Here is a 16,605-nt window from a genome sequence, read left to right as displayed (position 1 = left end):
CGTGATGGGAGGGCAGGAATCAAGGTCCAACTGAGGCAGTTAGACTAAGGAGCCATTCAGGAGCGGACATTATAAATCTTGCAGTAATCACTCCCGTGGTGAGCAACAGGATGTTAGTTATAAGCACTTCCTCCTCATCACTATCCTCGGTTAATGGTTACTCTGTAGTAGAGTCGAGGTGAAGGGTGGTGAGGAAGCATTTGGAAAGTCGAGCCGTGTATATATACACATCCGCTGTCTTCACACGGTACGTGAAAGGTTGACTTTACGGTGAGCGCAGTGGGGTTATAGTTAATTAGGTTTGCAGGACGGGCAATTCAACTGAGAAGGGGTGCATGTGGTGTAGTGGTAACACGTTGCGGGGGCCAGGAGGTTCTTGAAACATAAGACCAGGTAAGGGTCTTATGGTCTCTGTAGGGTCCTAGCAGAGTCCCCAGTTCGAACCTGGGTGTTGCACTGTTCTCCCTCAATTTTTTGCTTTTCCTTGAATCGGTCGTAGTGGAGGTCGACTTTATAACCAAACTTGCTGGGTGGGGCGTTTAGCTGAGAAGGGGTGCACATGGTATAGTGGTATAAGGTACTAAAGCAGTGTTGGACTAAGGGGCCATTTAGGAGGGGACGTTATGCATCTTGAAGTATTAGTAACTCCAGTGGTGAGCAACGGGTTGATTGTAAGTGCTTCCCAGTTCATGTTGTTTGCTAGGTAATTACTCGTTGTAGAGCAGATAGACATGCGGTATGCTCACCACTATCCTGAGTTAAATATTAATACTCCCTGATAGATTCGAGACGGGTGATTGGGAGGCAGGGCAGCATTAAGAAAGCCACGCTGTGCATATATGCATATGTATTTCACACGGTGGATTGAGGATTGGAGTCGCGGGGTATTGTATTAGTGTGAGAGTAGAGACACTCGTTATTGTGGAGACTGTCCATTGATTGTTGTTGAAATATGAAAACGAAAGAGGAATGGCAATCACCAAGTTTACCTTTGACGAAAGAATCTGAGAATGGAAATGTTAATCGCCAGGTTTTCATTTTCCTTGAAGACGTCCGCTTCTTCTAGCCCTGACTTTCCTTAACAATAAAACGTTCGGAACTTTGTGTTTTTGACAATTATACGGGACAATTATTGCATTATGTAATTACAAGTGAATGAAGGCAACCCAGCACTGTGTTTGACTAAGAAGTGATTCATGAGTCGACATCATGGACCTAGGGGATATTCCGGTGGTGAGCAATACCTTATCTGTACTTCTTCATTAACGTGCATTATAAGCGAGTGGGCCATATAAGCGAGTGGGCCACTTTTCCACGCGACGCGCCACTTCCATACTTAACATCAATTTTCTCTACAACCTAAAATGCCTGGTACTTCAAATGAAGCCAGCGTATTGTTGGCCCTCGAGGCTCTTAAAAATGACGAAAATCTAAGCCTACGAAAGGCAGCGAAGATCTACAACGTCCCCTGTATGACCTTAACCCGACGACACGCTGGCCGACTTGTACGACGCGATACTACGCCCAACTCGCGCTGGCTCACCGATTCCGAAGAGAAGGCTATTGTTCAACATATAATTGAGCTATCTGAGCGAGTATTTCCACCAAGGCTTACTGGTGTAGAAGATATGGCCAACTAACTACTACAGATACGCGATATACCCCCTGTTGGTAAGCTCTGGGCCTCCAACTTCGTCAAACACCAACCAGAGCTCCAAATACGTTATACACGTAGATACAACTACCAGAGGGCAAAGTACGAAGACCTGAAGGTCGTTGGCGAGTGGTTTGCCCTTGTATAGAACGTCAAGGCCAAGTATGGTATTGTAGAGGACGATATCTATAACTTTGACGAGACTGGGTTTATGATGGGTATTATCTTCGCAGGTATGGTAGTTACGACCTCGAATGGCTGTAGTAAGGCAAAGCTAGCCCAGCCTGGCAACCGCAAGTGGGCAACAGTGATATAGGGTGTTAATGCCCTTGGCTGGGCCATCCCTGTGAGAAACTGGCCCTATGGCGGAATGCAGATAGGCGTTTATTATGTTAATTGAGAAAGCTTGCAGAAAGAGAACTACTTGGGGTTGTGCCTTGCTCATGGCTCCTTATATCCTGATGTCCCTCCCCCCCCTGATGTGCGCGCTCAGGGGTCGGGCACCTCGAGCTCCACCTCCGAGCCGGGTCCGGGACAGCCCCGGCTCGCGAGTGCCTCGGGAGAGGGACAGCCCCGCCACGTCAACCCGAGGCCATCGGCCACGATCCAACACGACTGCTCATAGCCCTAGGCCTGAGCCCTTGACAATCCCCCCCTTTATCATCTTGGCCGCGTAGTACCTCGCCAACTGGTATACCGAGTGTAACCTCCCAGCCGACTGGTGTATTACGACTACCGATAACGGCTGGACTACCAATATAGTTGGCCTAGATTGGATCAAGCACTTCGACTATTATATAGTACCCCGGGCAAAGGGCAAATATCGGTTATTGATCCTCGACGGCCACGAGAGCTATTACTCTACTGAATTTAAGCTCTATTGTAAGCAGAACTATATTATTATACTCTATATGCCTCTATATTCCTCCTACCTCCTTTAGCCACTTGATATTGGCTGCTTTAGGCCGTTGAAGCAGGTATATAGCCGCTAGATCAAGGACTTGATACGTATATATATCAACTATGTAAGTAAGCTTGAGTTCCTCTGTGCCTTTCGTATAGCCTTCTTCGCCTTTATTACTAAGAGCAATATCTAGGGTGGCTTCGTAGGTATAGGCCTTGTTCTATACGATCTAGAGAGGGTGTTTTCTAAGCTAGATATCAAGCTTTCTACATCAACACTACTAATCTTACGGCCTGGCACTATATAACCTTGGGTCTTCCAGATACCCTACAACCCTTGAGAAGCCGATTTGTAGTCAACACTTATCAAGACTTGTATTGCCAACTATTAAAACAGCTCCCTAACCTCGATGTTAGCTGCTATAGACTAGCTTACTAAGGGTACGATAGCTGTAATGTATGAGGTGGCTCTCCTACGCTCCGAGGTCTCTTTGCTCTGTAAGGCCAACGAGGCACTCAGTAAGCGCCGGAGAGCCAAAAGAACACGTGTATAGCTTGGAGGATCACTTGCGGTATAAGATGTAAAGGATCTACTGGACCAGAAGGCCGTGGTTGGGGAGGTGGCGCAAGAAAAGGAGCCGGATAGTGGTAGTGCAGGGGGGGCTCGTACGAAGGTTCGGTGCTGTGGTGTATGCGGCAAGCCTGGCCATAATGCCCGTACGTGCCAGGAGGTTGCAGAAGGGTCTGATTCAGCTGTTTCCGATGTAATTGTAGTTGGTTCTTAATGTTGCGGCGTGGTAATTGAGAATAGGTGTCGCGTTACATGGAAAAGTGGCCCACTCGCTTATATGGCCCACTCGCTTATAATGCACGTTAATGGTGTTTGTCAATTAATTAATACTCCTTACAAATGTGAGTCGTTCTCACCACGACACTCAACTATTGATTACCATGGTCACTTTCTCACTTCACCAATCTTCAACACACACTAACAACTAATCCAAGAACAATCGTATATTCCAAGAAAATCCAAGCCACAAAAAGTAAGGTATCCCATCCAGGACGCCAGCCGTCCCAGTCCGATACCCAGAAGTAAGTAGAAAAGAAAAACGCTATAACCAAACCATGTGAAGTCAAATAGTTACAAAGGAAAATTAACCACAGAAATAAACAAAAGAAATCTCCCAGAAGCCTGTCCCCTTCCCAGAGACCTGATAGTTATCCGCAAGCCAACATCCTGAAAACCCTTGTTGTACACCCCCCGAGAAGAAGACCAACCGTACCGGTATACCCCCTATCCAACATCTGACCATTTGTCCGTCTGGCTACTTGACCATCTGACCATCCAGTCAAACCACCAACCACACCCAAAATGAACCAAACAAAAGAAAACCCAAAACGAAGGACCTAAACCCATGTAACCCCCCCAACGTACACACCCCAGCAAACCCAGCAAGCAAGCCCTCAAGCCGTCCCAAAAAACACATCCTCCCCACTCGTAAACATACTCACCGGATCAAACCCATCCTCATCCTCTTGTCCACCAACTCCCGCTCCAGGAAGCAACAACATCTCCTCTGCCGCACCACCACTCCCACCACCAACGCCACATCCACTCCCAGCAGTCCCAACACTATGCCCAAGACCACCCGCGATGCCCGAACTATCCCCATTCCCAGAATCGAGGTCAAAGAACCGCGACGCGGCTGACGACGAGTCAGACGACGACGAGGACGATGCGGGCAGGAAGGGCGGCGGAGAGCGTGGAGAGGAGAGGTTATCGTCTGGTGGGGTAGGGTGGGCGTGGGTGTATTGAATGTGGGTGGGGTGTGGTTGGGAGGAGGAAGGGGGCAGGGATTTGGTCGGCGATGGGGGTGTGTGGTGATGATGATGATTGGGCGGTGGGTTGAAGTGAGTGGTGTTTGCGTAGTGGCTGGCTGTAGATTGGGGGCGGGACGGAGGTTGATAGTGGTGGGCGTGGTGGATTTGGGGGTGTTGTTGGTGGTGGTGAGAAAAGGAGGTGCTGGTGCTGCTGAAGGAGCTCATGGCTGATGGAGAGAGGCCGGCGGTGGTGGTGGGTGTTGGGAAGACGTCGGCCATGGTGGTTGTGGCTGGGGGTAGTGAGGATGCAGCCGTTAGGGCTGCGAGAGTGGTGGTTGTTGTGATGACATCAGCACCGGTGACACTGGGGAGCGACGCAATGGATGAGGATAGGATGTCCGAGAAGTGGTCGTCGTCGAGCAGGCCGTCGAAGTCGTGCTGGCTGTTGGGCGAGTTGGCGCCTGAGACGTCCGAGTAGCCGGACTGGCTGGAGGCTGAGTTGGCCGAGCTGGTTGAGCCGAGCTTGTTCTTGCGTCGCGTTCGCTCGGCTTTGTCGCGCCGCTCGTCCATGTCGGGCCGGATCTTCTTGGGCCGCCCGCGTTTGACCACCTTGCGGACAACACCATCAAAGGCTCCGATGCACATGCCGCGCTGTCGATGGCGTGTAAGTGCGTCGTGCCGGGCGAAGCTGTTGCCACACTCGCACGGGTACGGTTTGATACCGGTATGGATCTTGGCGTGCCGCTTGAGATCGTGCTGCCGGACAAAGCACTTCTTGCATGTTGGGCACTGGTATTGTCGGTCGTTGAGATGGGTCTGTACGTGGCTTTTGATGTTCTCCTTGCGCCCAAACGGCTTGTTGCACCCTTCGTAAAGGCACCGCCACTTGCCGTCGGTCGGGTCGGGCCCCTGGATAAACGCCGAGATCTCCTCGAGGGTCACGCCCGTTTCCGTCTTGGTCTCTTCGATGTTGATATCCGCGATGCTGGCCGCGCTGGTTACTGAGGCCACGGACTCGGTCCGGCGATGATGCGGAGAGGTCCGCCGAGATGGTGTCCCGCTGACCGGGGAAGGGGGTCCTAGATGCGGAATGTCGTTGCCCTCAAGGGACAGCGCAGGAAAGGGGGTCTTGTCATCCATGGAGCTGTCAGACTTCATGAACGAGAACATCGACGGTGCATCCATGGGGCTCTCAGGGAAGCTGCCAAACTCGCGCTCGATCTTCCTGAACTCGGCGCTGATATTGCGCATGTTCATAAACTCGGGTGTTCGCAGCGCCTGGTTGTTGATCGCCATGGGGATGTTGCCTGCGCGTGGCGGGGTGTGAGCCATGGCTTCTGCTTGTTGCCGGAGGTCTTGGAAGATGCCCGAGGCGCGGTTCGGGTTCCTAATACGGATCGGCTTGAGGGTTTCTTCCATAGACTCGTCGTAGCCCTCGGAGAATCGGTTTGGAGGGTGATGTGATGTCGCTTCCTGCTTCACTGATGCTTCTACCGGCGTTTGCGGGAAGTAATCTTGGCAATCCGTTAGTCTTTCCCATCCGACGTGTAGCTTTCTGTCAGTTGACCTACCACTGGCGATCTGGCTGTTCGGTGTGCATGGCCGATCTGCACCCTCGAATCCGCTTCCCATCGCATCAAGCTTGGCCGCCTTGTTCATAATCCCGTTGCTGACCCGCCGGGATGACTTTCGCGATGTGCTGGCCGTCTCACTCTCCGAGCCCCAGCCCTCGCCTAAGCCACCAGGGCTCGAGTCGGGAAAGGTCAGAAAGCTCGGTGTCGATAGAGCACTGTCGGGAGCGAAGAAGTCAAACTCCTGACTGGGCTCCATGTTGTGGTCGCCTAGCCGGTTGACTGAACGCTCGAACAGGGCCGGGGCCCCCGCGTAGGTATCAAAGGGAAGGCCGGATAGGTCGGGGAGCTGGCCCTGGCCCGCTGCCATGGCATTGGTGAACCGTCGGCTCTGCGGTGTGACTTGCGGCGAGACCAAGAAGTTGTCCGCCGCTTCAAGTTCCGCGAATGCGGCCTGACTTAGTGCCGGACGTGCCGAACGTTGCTGGTGACCTGGCTGCCGCAGCAGATTCTGCGGTGTCGTGGCCTCTACCGGCACATACTCTTGTCGCAGGCCGGTTGGCGGGGCGGGGGCTAGTGGTTGGTGGTGCGCTCGGGTGTCGAGGCTGAGGCCGCGGCGGTGAGATACGGGGCGACGCTGTTGCAGATTTGGCAGCGGTGCGATCTTGACTGCGTCGAAGGCGGATGGTGTTGAGTTCTGGCGCCGATGCTGGCGCTGCCGCGAATGATGCCCGCTCATGAGGGGCGGGTTGGAGAGCATCGAACTTGGGTAAAGATTGGAAGTCTCACCACGCGGCAAAACGGCTTCCCTGACGGAACTGGCGGTCAGGGTGTTACCTCGACGTCTTCTCCTCGCCGTGAGAATATAATTGATGTTGTTCAAACTCTTCAGGGTTCCAAGAACATGAATTGACAGATGGTAGCGGCAGAAGTATGGGATGGGTGCAATTGAGTCGCCAGGGTGCTGAAATCGGCGAATTAACCCTGGGGGTTGCAGCGCATTCTTGTTTACCAGCACCGTCGCAGACTGTTGCCAGGGACAACCGATCGCAGCCTTGCTCAGCTGATTGGCGCGCGACACGACGTGGGTCTCGGCTGACACGACGTCATCCTAGCGGCCTGTGCCTGACCCTAGGATTTTTTGCTCCTTTGGTCCTTTTCTGCTGGTGGAACACGAGCAGCAAGCTTGGGATTTGCTCCTTGTGGGGTCGCAAGGCCGCAAAAGCCGAGGTCGCATCATTTTTCAATTTTTTCTTTCCGGCTCAGGCGCGCGCCTCGTTCCCGGGATCGCGATGTTTCACACGCCAGACGCAACACATGCGTGGACTCGAATCGACTGGGTTGCCAAGCCCAGGTACTTGGCGCTTGGAGATTGCCCGTCCTCCGCGCCCACTCGCCAGCAAACGTGTTTGCCACTCGGATTGGACCACGCTCTTCCCGCATTGAAGCCCTCCCACACCGACAAAACGGCGAGGGCTCGCGTTTTGTGTCTGCGCTTTCATTCAACAGTTTTGTTGTTTTTGCTTTCCTTGCTGCGTGTTTCGGCGAGACGGCGCGGTTTGCCCCTGCGTGTTGGTGAGACACTCGATCGATCCACCAATGGTGTTGACGGTCGGCCGCATTAGGAATGTTAGGCGAAGAGCCACATTCGGCCTTGCTGCGGTTGGGCCTGACTCGAGGCAAACAATCACAGGGTACGGAGTATCACCGCAAGATTCTTATAACTAAGAGGCGTCCTGACTCCTGCGATACTGTGTATGTCTATCGGGATTCCTGCTCCTCTTCTGCCGTTGTGTTGGGTGCGAGATCACTCGGGGAATGTGGCCGGGCTTGTTCAAGTTTGTCGGTATTTCCGAACTAAGCGTAGCGATCCATTTGCGGCCGACAAATATGAAGTCCTCGTGTCTGCGATAAATGCGGATAAGGTTGAGGCTATCGATCCATCTATCATTTCCAAATATTACCATGAATGACCTGGTAGTAACTACCGGTGTTGTTGTTTTGTTTCCGCTGTATCGGGGACTTAGAAGGATGTAAACCCCGTGAGAGGTTCCCTACCTAACAATGTTTACTCCGGGGCATTTCTGCACTTTTTGTGTGTCCATGGTAAATGCGCAGTAAGTATGAGCCAGCCTATTAGAGAGACCAAATTGTGACGCTACGGTGATCTAAACCACCCAGGACATACCTGGTAATTAATTAAGAATAGGGTCGTGCTCCACGATACCTTGCACGGAGGTCTGCGCCATTTGATGATCTTGCCTAAGTACGAAGCCGTGGTTCTCCTGCTAATACCTAAGGTAGGGGAATGGCAAGGCCGGACAATGTGGATTGAATGACCTGTCGGGAAACGGTGTTGACAGGTCACCGTGTTCTGGTCGAGAGAAACTACGCCATAGTCCGCAACTCAGTTTTGGAAATGATGGCATGGAACCTGAGGATTGTAAATTGAAGTTTCAACAATGTCTGGCTCAATGGAGTGTGCATTCTCTAGTTTGTGGAAACAATTGGGTTGTGTGAAAGTGTAAATCGAGTCGAGAGCGGCGATTGAATTGTGGCAACTGCAACAGCTTCAATATTAGACGGGAAGGAACACAAAACGCACATGCACATACCCGCCGGCCGACGACAATCTTTCAAAACCTAATCCAAATTCGCTCCTTCTAGTTCTATTTTGCCATTTTTCAATTCCCGTCGGGAAGGAGCAGTGTTGGAAGCTCCCGGACATAAGGCAGGGGAATCCCGCTGTGTGGTCCGGCCCTTCCCCTCGATACTCCGACGGCCTCGGAACCCCGAACCAGGAACCTTTGCCCACGAGTATTTTGCACTGCACTTTTCCCGCTTCTTCCAAACCATACTCAATTTTCAGTTCAAGCCAGTTTTGCACTCTTGGTTTCCATTCCAAAAACCACAAACTACACACCACTCACACATCTTCCACCACTAATTACAACCGCTTTACTTCTTCCCAACACTCAAACCTCAAAATGGTTCTCGCAATCCCCTCCGCCAGCCTCGAAGGCAAAGTCGCCCTCATCACCGGCGCCGGCCGGGGCATCGGTCGCGGCGTAGCCCTCGAACTCGCCCGCCGCGGCGCCTCCATCGTGGTCAATTACGTCTCCTCAGCCGGCCCCGCCCAGGAAGTCGTCAAGGAAGCCGAGTCCTACGGCACGGGTGCCCGCGCGGTCGCCATCCAAGCCGACGTGTCCCGCGTGTCGGAGATCAAGCGGCTTTTCGAAGAGGCCAAGGCCCATTTCGGCCGGGTGGACATTGTGATGTCCAACAGCGGGACGGAGTCGTGGGATAAGACGGAGGAGGTGACGGAGGAGAAGTATGATCATGTGTTTAACTTGAACGCGCGCGCGCAGTTTTTTGTGGGCCAGGCGGCGTTTGAGCATTTGGAGAAGAATGGCCGGCTGATTTTGATGACGAGCATTGCGGCGGGGCTGTTGGGGGTGAAGAACCATGCGTTGTATAATAGTAGTAAGATGGCGGTGATTGGGATGGTGAAGGCGTTTGCGACGGACTTTGGGGTCAAGGGGATTACCGTCAATGGGGTCGCGCCGGGGGGGATCAAGAGTGATATGTTTACGGAGAATGCATGGCATTATATCCCGGGGGGTACGCCGGATATTCCTGCGGCGGAGATTGAGCGGAAGATGGCGGAGCATTGCCCGCTGGGCCGTTGTGCGGTGCCTCAGGATGTTGCGAGGGTCGTGGCGTTCCTGGCGAGTGAGGATGGTAGCTGGGTTAACGGTGAGTGTTTGCTTCACAGAGTTGGGTGGGGGTTCGGCGTTGGCTAATGTTTCTAGGTCAAATCCTCACCATCTCGGGCGGTTCTTCGCAGTAATTGCGACAGCCAATCTCGGTTATCTTATTCTCGATAGGGTGTCACGGGTGATGGAAGAGTGTGATTCATTCACGAAGGATATGAAGGTTGTTCAGGGTCGGTTGGGGGTTACATGGGATTTGGTAATTCAATATGGTTAAGCTGTGACCGGTAATTAATCATCGCCCAAGTCACCACATACAATCTACTTAATTACCAAGCCCGAATATCAACATGACCTTTTGCAAGGATCGATATGATAATACACGGCTCAGTGTCCCTGGACACGTACCCTTAAATCATGGCGGCTTATTCCTCATCCTCTTCCTCCTCAATATCGCTCGGATCGTTTACCCAAACCGCTGCCAAGCTTGATATCGTTTATCTTTCTCATAAGGTGGTAAGAATGTTAGTTATTGTACGGTACTTAGGTACTAAGGTAGCCAGATAGGCATGTACTTACATCAGCGAGAGTATCCTCCAACTCACTAATCTCCTCCGCGGCGGCGGCCCTCTGCTTGCCTTTGTCGACGTTGGCGTTGACGTTCGTGGCGCCGCCGCCGGTGCGCTTGAGCTTCTTCTCGGGGGTGTGGGTGAGGTAGCTGCCTTCGTTGCTACTGTCTACCCTGTTGTTGGTGCTGCCATGCTCGTTGTTGTCGGAGGTGGGAGCCCGAGCGGCGTTCTGTTCTTGGGCATGATAGTCGTCCCCGGCAGCGCTGGTGTTGTTGTCCGGGGGGTAGGTGGTCACCATCGTCACGGGGACTATTGGAATTCCAAGGAAATTCGCTATTCCAAGGGACGGAGCCAGTGGGTTTGGCTGGCATGACCTGACACCCGCATAGCGCGCATACCTGGTGGAAGTACGGCATCTTGTAATAGTCGCGCGAGGCGGGGTCGTAGCTGGCTTGGTGAAGGGAGTTGAGAAGGATATATATATGTAGGGGAACGGAATCGGAAATTGTAGCGAGTACCCTGATGGGATGAGGTGCCGAGGAGATTTCGGAGGAAGTGGGGAACGAAATCGGAAGTTGTGACAAGTACGTCGACCGAGGAAGGTCTCCATGGGCGGTCGTGTCGATGAACGGGGATAATTGCGGAAGGAAGTCGAGGTGGTTAAGAGCCTAACCACCTACTTTGGTACAGACCAACAGCATATTCGGCATTACTATGGTACATAGGAATGTTCAGGGAGTCCCAAGTAGATTAGCACGCCACATGGCCCTAGAATGGGACCGAAACCCAACACGGCCCTCTACAGCAACGGCCATTGCAACTGCCCAAGCCAGGGATCTCGGGGTGCCACAGCATCGGATCTCGGACGTTGAAGCCTGGGTGTCGAGGGGGTATAAACGGTAGGTTTAACCATTCGGGTTCCATGTGAGGTCCCGTCAGCGAAGGGCGACAATGTCCGAGATTTGGGGAGCCAGCGTCCAGATCCTCCGTCGGTTTAAAAGGTCCGGGCTAGTATTGGCTACCGTTCTGTTGGCCTGGAGATAAAACGATCGCCAGTCGGTTGGCTGGTGGTGGCGAGCGTCAAACAGGTGGCCGAGGGACTCCGAAGGTTCGAATCGGGAGATCCAAAACTGTGGGTTGTGAAAGACGGGCCAGAACGCCCGAGAGGCCAGGCGAGCGCGAAGGGCATCGGGCGTGGGGAGTAACACGGCGATGGCCATGCAGAGTTCCATTGGCAGTACTAGAAAGGAATCTTTCCTGACGACTCTCAAACCGGTATTACATATAGATAGGTAGGCACCCTTATAGTGAAGCGGTGAAAGCCGGGATAGAGTCACAGCTGTGTTGGTGTCATCGTCGTAGCTCCCGCTGCTTCCGCCATTATAGTCGGGATCGGGGCTGTGATTGGGACTAGCGAAGGGGATGTAAATAGGGGAGGATGAAGAGAGGGTTGTGCTGCCGCTGCCGTGGCTAGGTCTTGCGCGGGAATGGAGACAGGGTGGAGGTAGGGTCTAACAGCCTATCAGGCTGGGACCCCTTATCCACAGCACAGCAACGCTGTACGCTGGCTGGTCGCTCGAAGTATTGCCGTTTAACTGGTAGCACAGCCTGTCTGTACCGGATTCTCTACCTGGCGGCCTGGAAGAGTATTTGAACAATTCCCCGCCTTGAATTTGAGACCAAAGAGAATTGGAATTCCATCTTCCCTTCCACAACAGTCTTCTCCGACCAACACTTTCACTCCCTCTGAGCTTTTCCAACATAGGGACGAAAGTTCAGTCCACGACGATACCATCATCGACCATCATCGATCATCATCGGCCGCCCTCAAGTAAGTTCTCCGACCGAATTCTTTGCCATATTTCATCTTTATATGACACGTCCGGCTCTTTCATCGGCCCTTCCCTTGACCCAACCACAAAGACCTCCCACTGCGGGTGCTTGATGGTAGTCTGCCGACCTAGCGAACGCTGCTATTTCCAGTCTCACCAACAGAATGTCGCCCGCATCACGAGCGTCTCTTCGCGCTTCGTGCTCTCCTCCCCCGAGGCGCGAAGTATTTTGCCTTGAAGAACACGCTAGGGAGCTAAGAGATAGACTGGAACGCCTCGAAGCCAAAGATGTCCCCAAACGCGACGCCAACTTCAAGGCATACTCGGCTACCTTCAACGAGAGGATCCAGGCGCTGGCGGCCCAGCGTGATGAGCCGATGGAAAAGGTCGAGGATATCCTTGATGATCCGTTTACCGGAGAGGTGTGTCCATATTCTTTTTCTCGGTTGTTCTCGTGATAATCTCGTCTGTCCGAGACAGCATCCCCTCGTGTCGCTTCTTTGGACATGCGAAGAAACAGTCCCCGGTTTGGTCCGATCACGGTTCCTAACAGCACCACAGAAAACCGTAAAACCCACCGGCCCGCCGCCCACCTACGACCGTCTCGTCGGCGCGCCCATCACCCCCTCCCGACCACGAGGTCCGCCGCGAGGCGTTCCCAAACCGGATCGGTATATACGCACAGCGCTCACTGTACCTGCGCCGTTCCAGCCCAAGCCCGCTTCTCTTGTTGGACAGCCTGCCCCCCCGCGGCGTCTTCCTACGCCGGCGCAGTTTCGACCTCCTGTTGGCCCGCCCACCTACAACAACGGCGGCAGCACCACCGCGGCGAACAACACCACAAGCAACAACGCCATGTACGGTTCCTCCCGACGACCAGCGCCGACACAACCACTCCCTGGATTCGCCCATCGCAGCGACCCTTTCGTCTCGCGGGCCACGCTCCCGCCTCCTTCATCGGCCCAGACCAGCCTCCCACCACGTAGGCCATCTGGGATTGCCGGAGTGGTCCAGAAACAACAACAACAACAACAACACCAACGAACCGGCCAAGTAGCGGCGACGGCCCGGCCACCGGTGGCTCGCCCTCGGGGTATGGGACTGGGACTCAGCAGCGCGGCTGAGCGGCACTGTCGGGAGGCGGCTGCTGCTGCGTTGAGGGCTCGTGGGAGGGTTGTTCCGCCGGGGCTGGTTGGTTCTGATGCGACGCTTGGTCGGGAGTGTCGGGCGCTGGGTCGGATTCAGAGCCAAACCCAGATCCAGACCCATACCCAGGCCCAGAGTCAGGGTCAGAAGTATCCGCCCTCATCGTCATTGTCGGGTAGTTTCCCCGGCTACCTCTCGTTCAAGACTCCAGCAGCAGGACCAGCAACAGGAAGACTAACAGGACCGACAACAACCCGTCCCACGTCAACGGCCTCCCGCACCCCGCTGCGTCGACCACCTTCTCCTCGACCGCCTCATCTCGGAAGTGGACTGGCTGATGATGTCCAGTCCGATCGGCTCATCTCCCGGTTGATTGCGCGGCGGGCAGAGGCCAACAGACGGCGGAATGAAGAGTTGGAGCAGGGGGAGCAGGCGGAGCGGTCGGGTGGTGTGCCGGTTGTGAGGAGGCCAAGAGCGTCGTTTGCTGAGGATGGCGCTAATCTTCCTCCTCTGGGTCATGCTCGCAACGCTCCTCACAGGCCAGTAGCACCTGGGTCAGAAAACCCTTCGACACTAGTTCCCAACCGAGCCAACCCAGCCCCAGCACCTCCAGCCGCCAGACCAACCGCCAGACCACCCCACAAACCAACACCTCAACCAGCCCTAAAACCAGCCCTAAAACCAGCCCTAAAACCAGCCGAGCCCACCTTCACAACAGCCCCCATAATAACCGGTCCCTTCCCCCTCCTCCCAAGCCAACCCATAAAACTCCTCTTCGAAGAAAACAACATGCACGCCGGCGCGCCCAACGGTGGTAGAGGGCCCAACAGTGGTGGAGGACCAGCCTGGGTAGCGTTACCATGGGATGTGACGAGGATGCGACGGTTTGTACAGCGACTGGAGGGGGAGGATGAGGAGGGGATGAGGGGGAGGGGGTCGCCTGTCGCTTTTGGAGGGGGAATGAGGGGGAGGGGGAGAAGGGGGGGTATTGGTAAGCCTAGGTAGGCGGGAATGAAGAGAGGGGGCGTATATAGGTGGATGTGGGTGATGGGTATTGAGAGGATAGAGAGGGGGTTGGGTGGATGGAGAAGATGGATGGAGAACATGGATGGAGAAGATGGGTGAGGAGGAATGGTTGTCGAAAGAAGGATTGTGTTTTCATATTTGGGAGGTCTGGGAGGTTTGGAGGGTTGTTTTTGTGATTGTCTGGTGGTTGTGTGTTTGTTTTGGGAGTATTGGGAAATAATTATTTGCGAGACGGTGCGCGGAAGTTTGTAGCATTGTGTGCCTCTGTGGGAGAGCAATCAGGGGGCTTAGGATCAGAGTAGGTCTATCACGACGATGTTGTATGACGAACAGGAAGCATTACAGGTAGTTCACGGAATATACCTGCAACTACCATAACGACCGATCTGTTGATACCAAACAGTGACAAATATTATTACTCATTACCAGAACAAGTCAATAAACAACACAAACACAAACAATCTAGTTAATTAGAAGTAGTTTTGGTGTTTAAGCCATAATTGACACGAGTCAATAGATTTACCACGCTATGTTGAATTAAACCCAAGAAATTGCCGGTTTTCATATTCCGAATTTCGGCCTCGATTTCTCGGGAAATCCCACTGTGCCACGAGAATTCAGGTGTGGCTGACTTTGGGGTCCTCGACGGATCCTAGCACGGCGTGTGTTCCCATTTGCTACGCCACTTACGCACGCTTGGCGCTAAGCGAGGTCGTGAGCCAAGGGGCCAGACGCTGGACCAGAATCTTGGTCCTAAACAAAACGCAGTTTCGTTCGCTCTTTTCATGTTTTTCTCGTTCCGCCTAGGATTCAATCCAACAGAAGGTGTCGACGATTTTTTAACTTCGCTTGGAATAAAACACACCTACCGGAGGCAAAGTATACGAGAACCGGCTAGCTCGTGATCCCTTGGTGTTTTGCAGCGACAGACGACCACGTCCTCGACATCCACATCAACTCGATCAATTGCCAGCCGCTCAACAACCTCACCATGACACCACTTCCGCCCCGCGACTTTCACTTCTTCCCCATCCTCAACAGACCCGTCGATCCACCCCCACTCGTGCTGACGAGCACGACAACCTGGAGTTACTGCGGCCCGCTCCTCCCGCTTCCCGTTGCTGAGTCTGCGTCTGACTCTGACCTCGCCGTCTTCTCCAACACCCTCCCAGAATCCTTCCACACCTGGGCTCATCACACCTTTGCTAGCCCATCCCCAGCAACAAACTCACACCCCCTCCTAACCCACCTCCTCCCCCTCCTCCAATCAACCCACACCTTCCTCCGCACCCACAACACAACCCACTACTGGCTCACCATCCGCGCCACCCAGCCCACATCCGCCTTCAACAACCCCCGCTGGCATACCGACGACGCCTTCTTCCTCGACCCGCGCCAAAGCGAACACGCCCGCAACCAGTGGAAACTCTGCGCCACATTGCAAGGTCCCGGGACGTTATTTGCTGCCGACGGTGGGTTAGCTAGGAAGGTGTTGAGACGGGCGAAGAAGGACGCTGTTGCTGCGCAGCGGTTGGAGGAGGCGAAGAAGGAAGGAAACGGGGATGGGGGAAAAGGGGGAGGGCAAGGGCATGTTTGTTCGACGATGAGGTGTGCGGCGTGTGGGAGGACGAGTGAGGTTGTGAGGGAGATGGTGGGGAAGGAGTTGGAGGGGAGGGAGGTGGTGCAGGTGGGGAATGGGGAAATGGTGTTTTTTCGGTTGGGGGGGAGGGAGGGGGCTGTGCATTCGGAGCCGAGGATGGATGGAAAGGGGGATGGGGGTGGTGGGGGAGATCGGGTGTTTGTGAATGTGGTGCCTGGGACGGAGGAGGAGTTGAGGGGGTTGATGGGGAGGTGGGGGATGGAGTTTCCGAGGAGTTGGTCTTTGGGCGTGCCGGTGGTGTAATGTAAGGAGGATAGGCCATGTGGACATATTCTGGGGTGGGGGGAGTGGACACGGCTTATACCATGGGCATGGCTACAGAATAACTGTGAAGGCTACAAAATAGGTAGGTATTATGAGAGACATACAGTTGTCAGTCGTTGTCCTTGAAAGGGGGCTCAAAGTATCAGCTCCGTAACAAATACCTACATCAAGATTATTTCTTAAGGGGAGTGTCATACAAGCTCATCGATGTAATATTCAAGTATTCATTATCACAAACTGCCCTTAGCACACGACACATTCACTTAACCCACTGAAACAAACACCCTACGTCGGAACAGGCGGCCCATCCGAAATCGTCGTCGTCGGCCCAGCAATGCCGATACAATAGTAGTATCCCAGCCACAAACCCCCACAATCCGTTCCCACGGCGGGATTCCAAGCGTAGAAGTCACTATTTGTTTTGTTAGTCGATCACACCTTCGACG

The 16,605-nt window shown here is 53.8% G+C and overlaps 4 protein-coding genes and 1 non-coding gene across 5 annotated transcripts; 4 read left to right on the top strand and 1 right to left on the bottom strand.

Annotated features, from left to right (window-relative positions):
- Positions 1–331: 331 nt before the first annotated feature.
- On the top strand, positions 332–458 carry C8A04DRAFT_t80. Its single transcript has one exon. It is a non-coding gene; the product is annotated as a tRNA-OTHER (tRNA).
- A 3,563-nt stretch (positions 459–4,021) lies between these two features.
- Positions 4,022–6,688, bottom strand: C8A04DRAFT_12328 (metallothionein expression activator; the record flags this gene model as incomplete). The annotated part of the gene is made up of 2 exons (XM_062777305.1): positions 4,022–5,892; positions 5,950–6,688. The coding sequence occupies 2 exons, from the start codon at positions 6,686–6,688 to the stop codon at positions 4,022–4,024; spliced, it is 2,610 nt and encodes an 869-aa protein (XP_062636801.1).
- Positions 6,689–8,936: 2,248 nt separating this feature from the next.
- C8A04DRAFT_28855 (uncharacterized protein) lies at positions 8,937–9,799 on the top strand (the record flags this gene model as incomplete). The annotated part of the gene is made up of 2 exons (XM_062780800.1): positions 8,937–9,705; positions 9,762–9,799. 2 exons carry the CDS (start codon positions 8,937–8,939, stop codon positions 9,797–9,799), a joined length of 807 nt encoding a protein of 268 aa, XP_062636800.1.
- A 2,428-nt stretch (positions 9,800–12,227) lies between these two features.
- Positions 12,228–14,214, top strand: C8A04DRAFT_28853 (uncharacterized protein; the record flags this gene model as incomplete). Its single annotated transcript, XM_062780799.1, has 2 exons — positions 12,228–12,485; positions 12,625–14,214. The coding sequence occupies 2 exons, from the start codon at positions 12,228–12,230 to the stop codon at positions 14,212–14,214; spliced, it is 1,848 nt and encodes a 615-aa protein (XP_062636799.1).
- A 1,012-nt stretch (positions 14,215–15,226) lies between these two features.
- On the top strand, positions 15,227–16,138 carry C8A04DRAFT_12352 (uncharacterized protein; the record flags this gene model as incomplete). Its single annotated transcript, XM_062777312.1, has 2 exons — positions 15,227–15,707; positions 15,810–16,138. The coding sequence occupies 2 exons, from the start codon at positions 15,227–15,229 to the stop codon at positions 16,136–16,138; spliced, it is 810 nt and encodes a 269-aa protein (XP_062636798.1).
- Between the last annotated feature and the right edge of the window lie 467 nt (positions 16,139–16,605).

This window comes from Dichotomopilus funicola (assembly GCF_033296635.1).
Source record: "Dichotomopilus funicola strain CBS 141.50 unplaced genomic scaffold C8A04scaffold_33, whole genome shotgun sequence".
Taxonomy (NCBI): Eukaryota; Fungi; Ascomycota; class Sordariomycetes; order Sordariales; family Chaetomiaceae; genus Dichotomopilus; species Dichotomopilus funicola.
The sequence above is the reverse complement of the archived record's forward strand: the minus strand, read 5'-3'. Positions and strand labels throughout refer to the sequence as shown.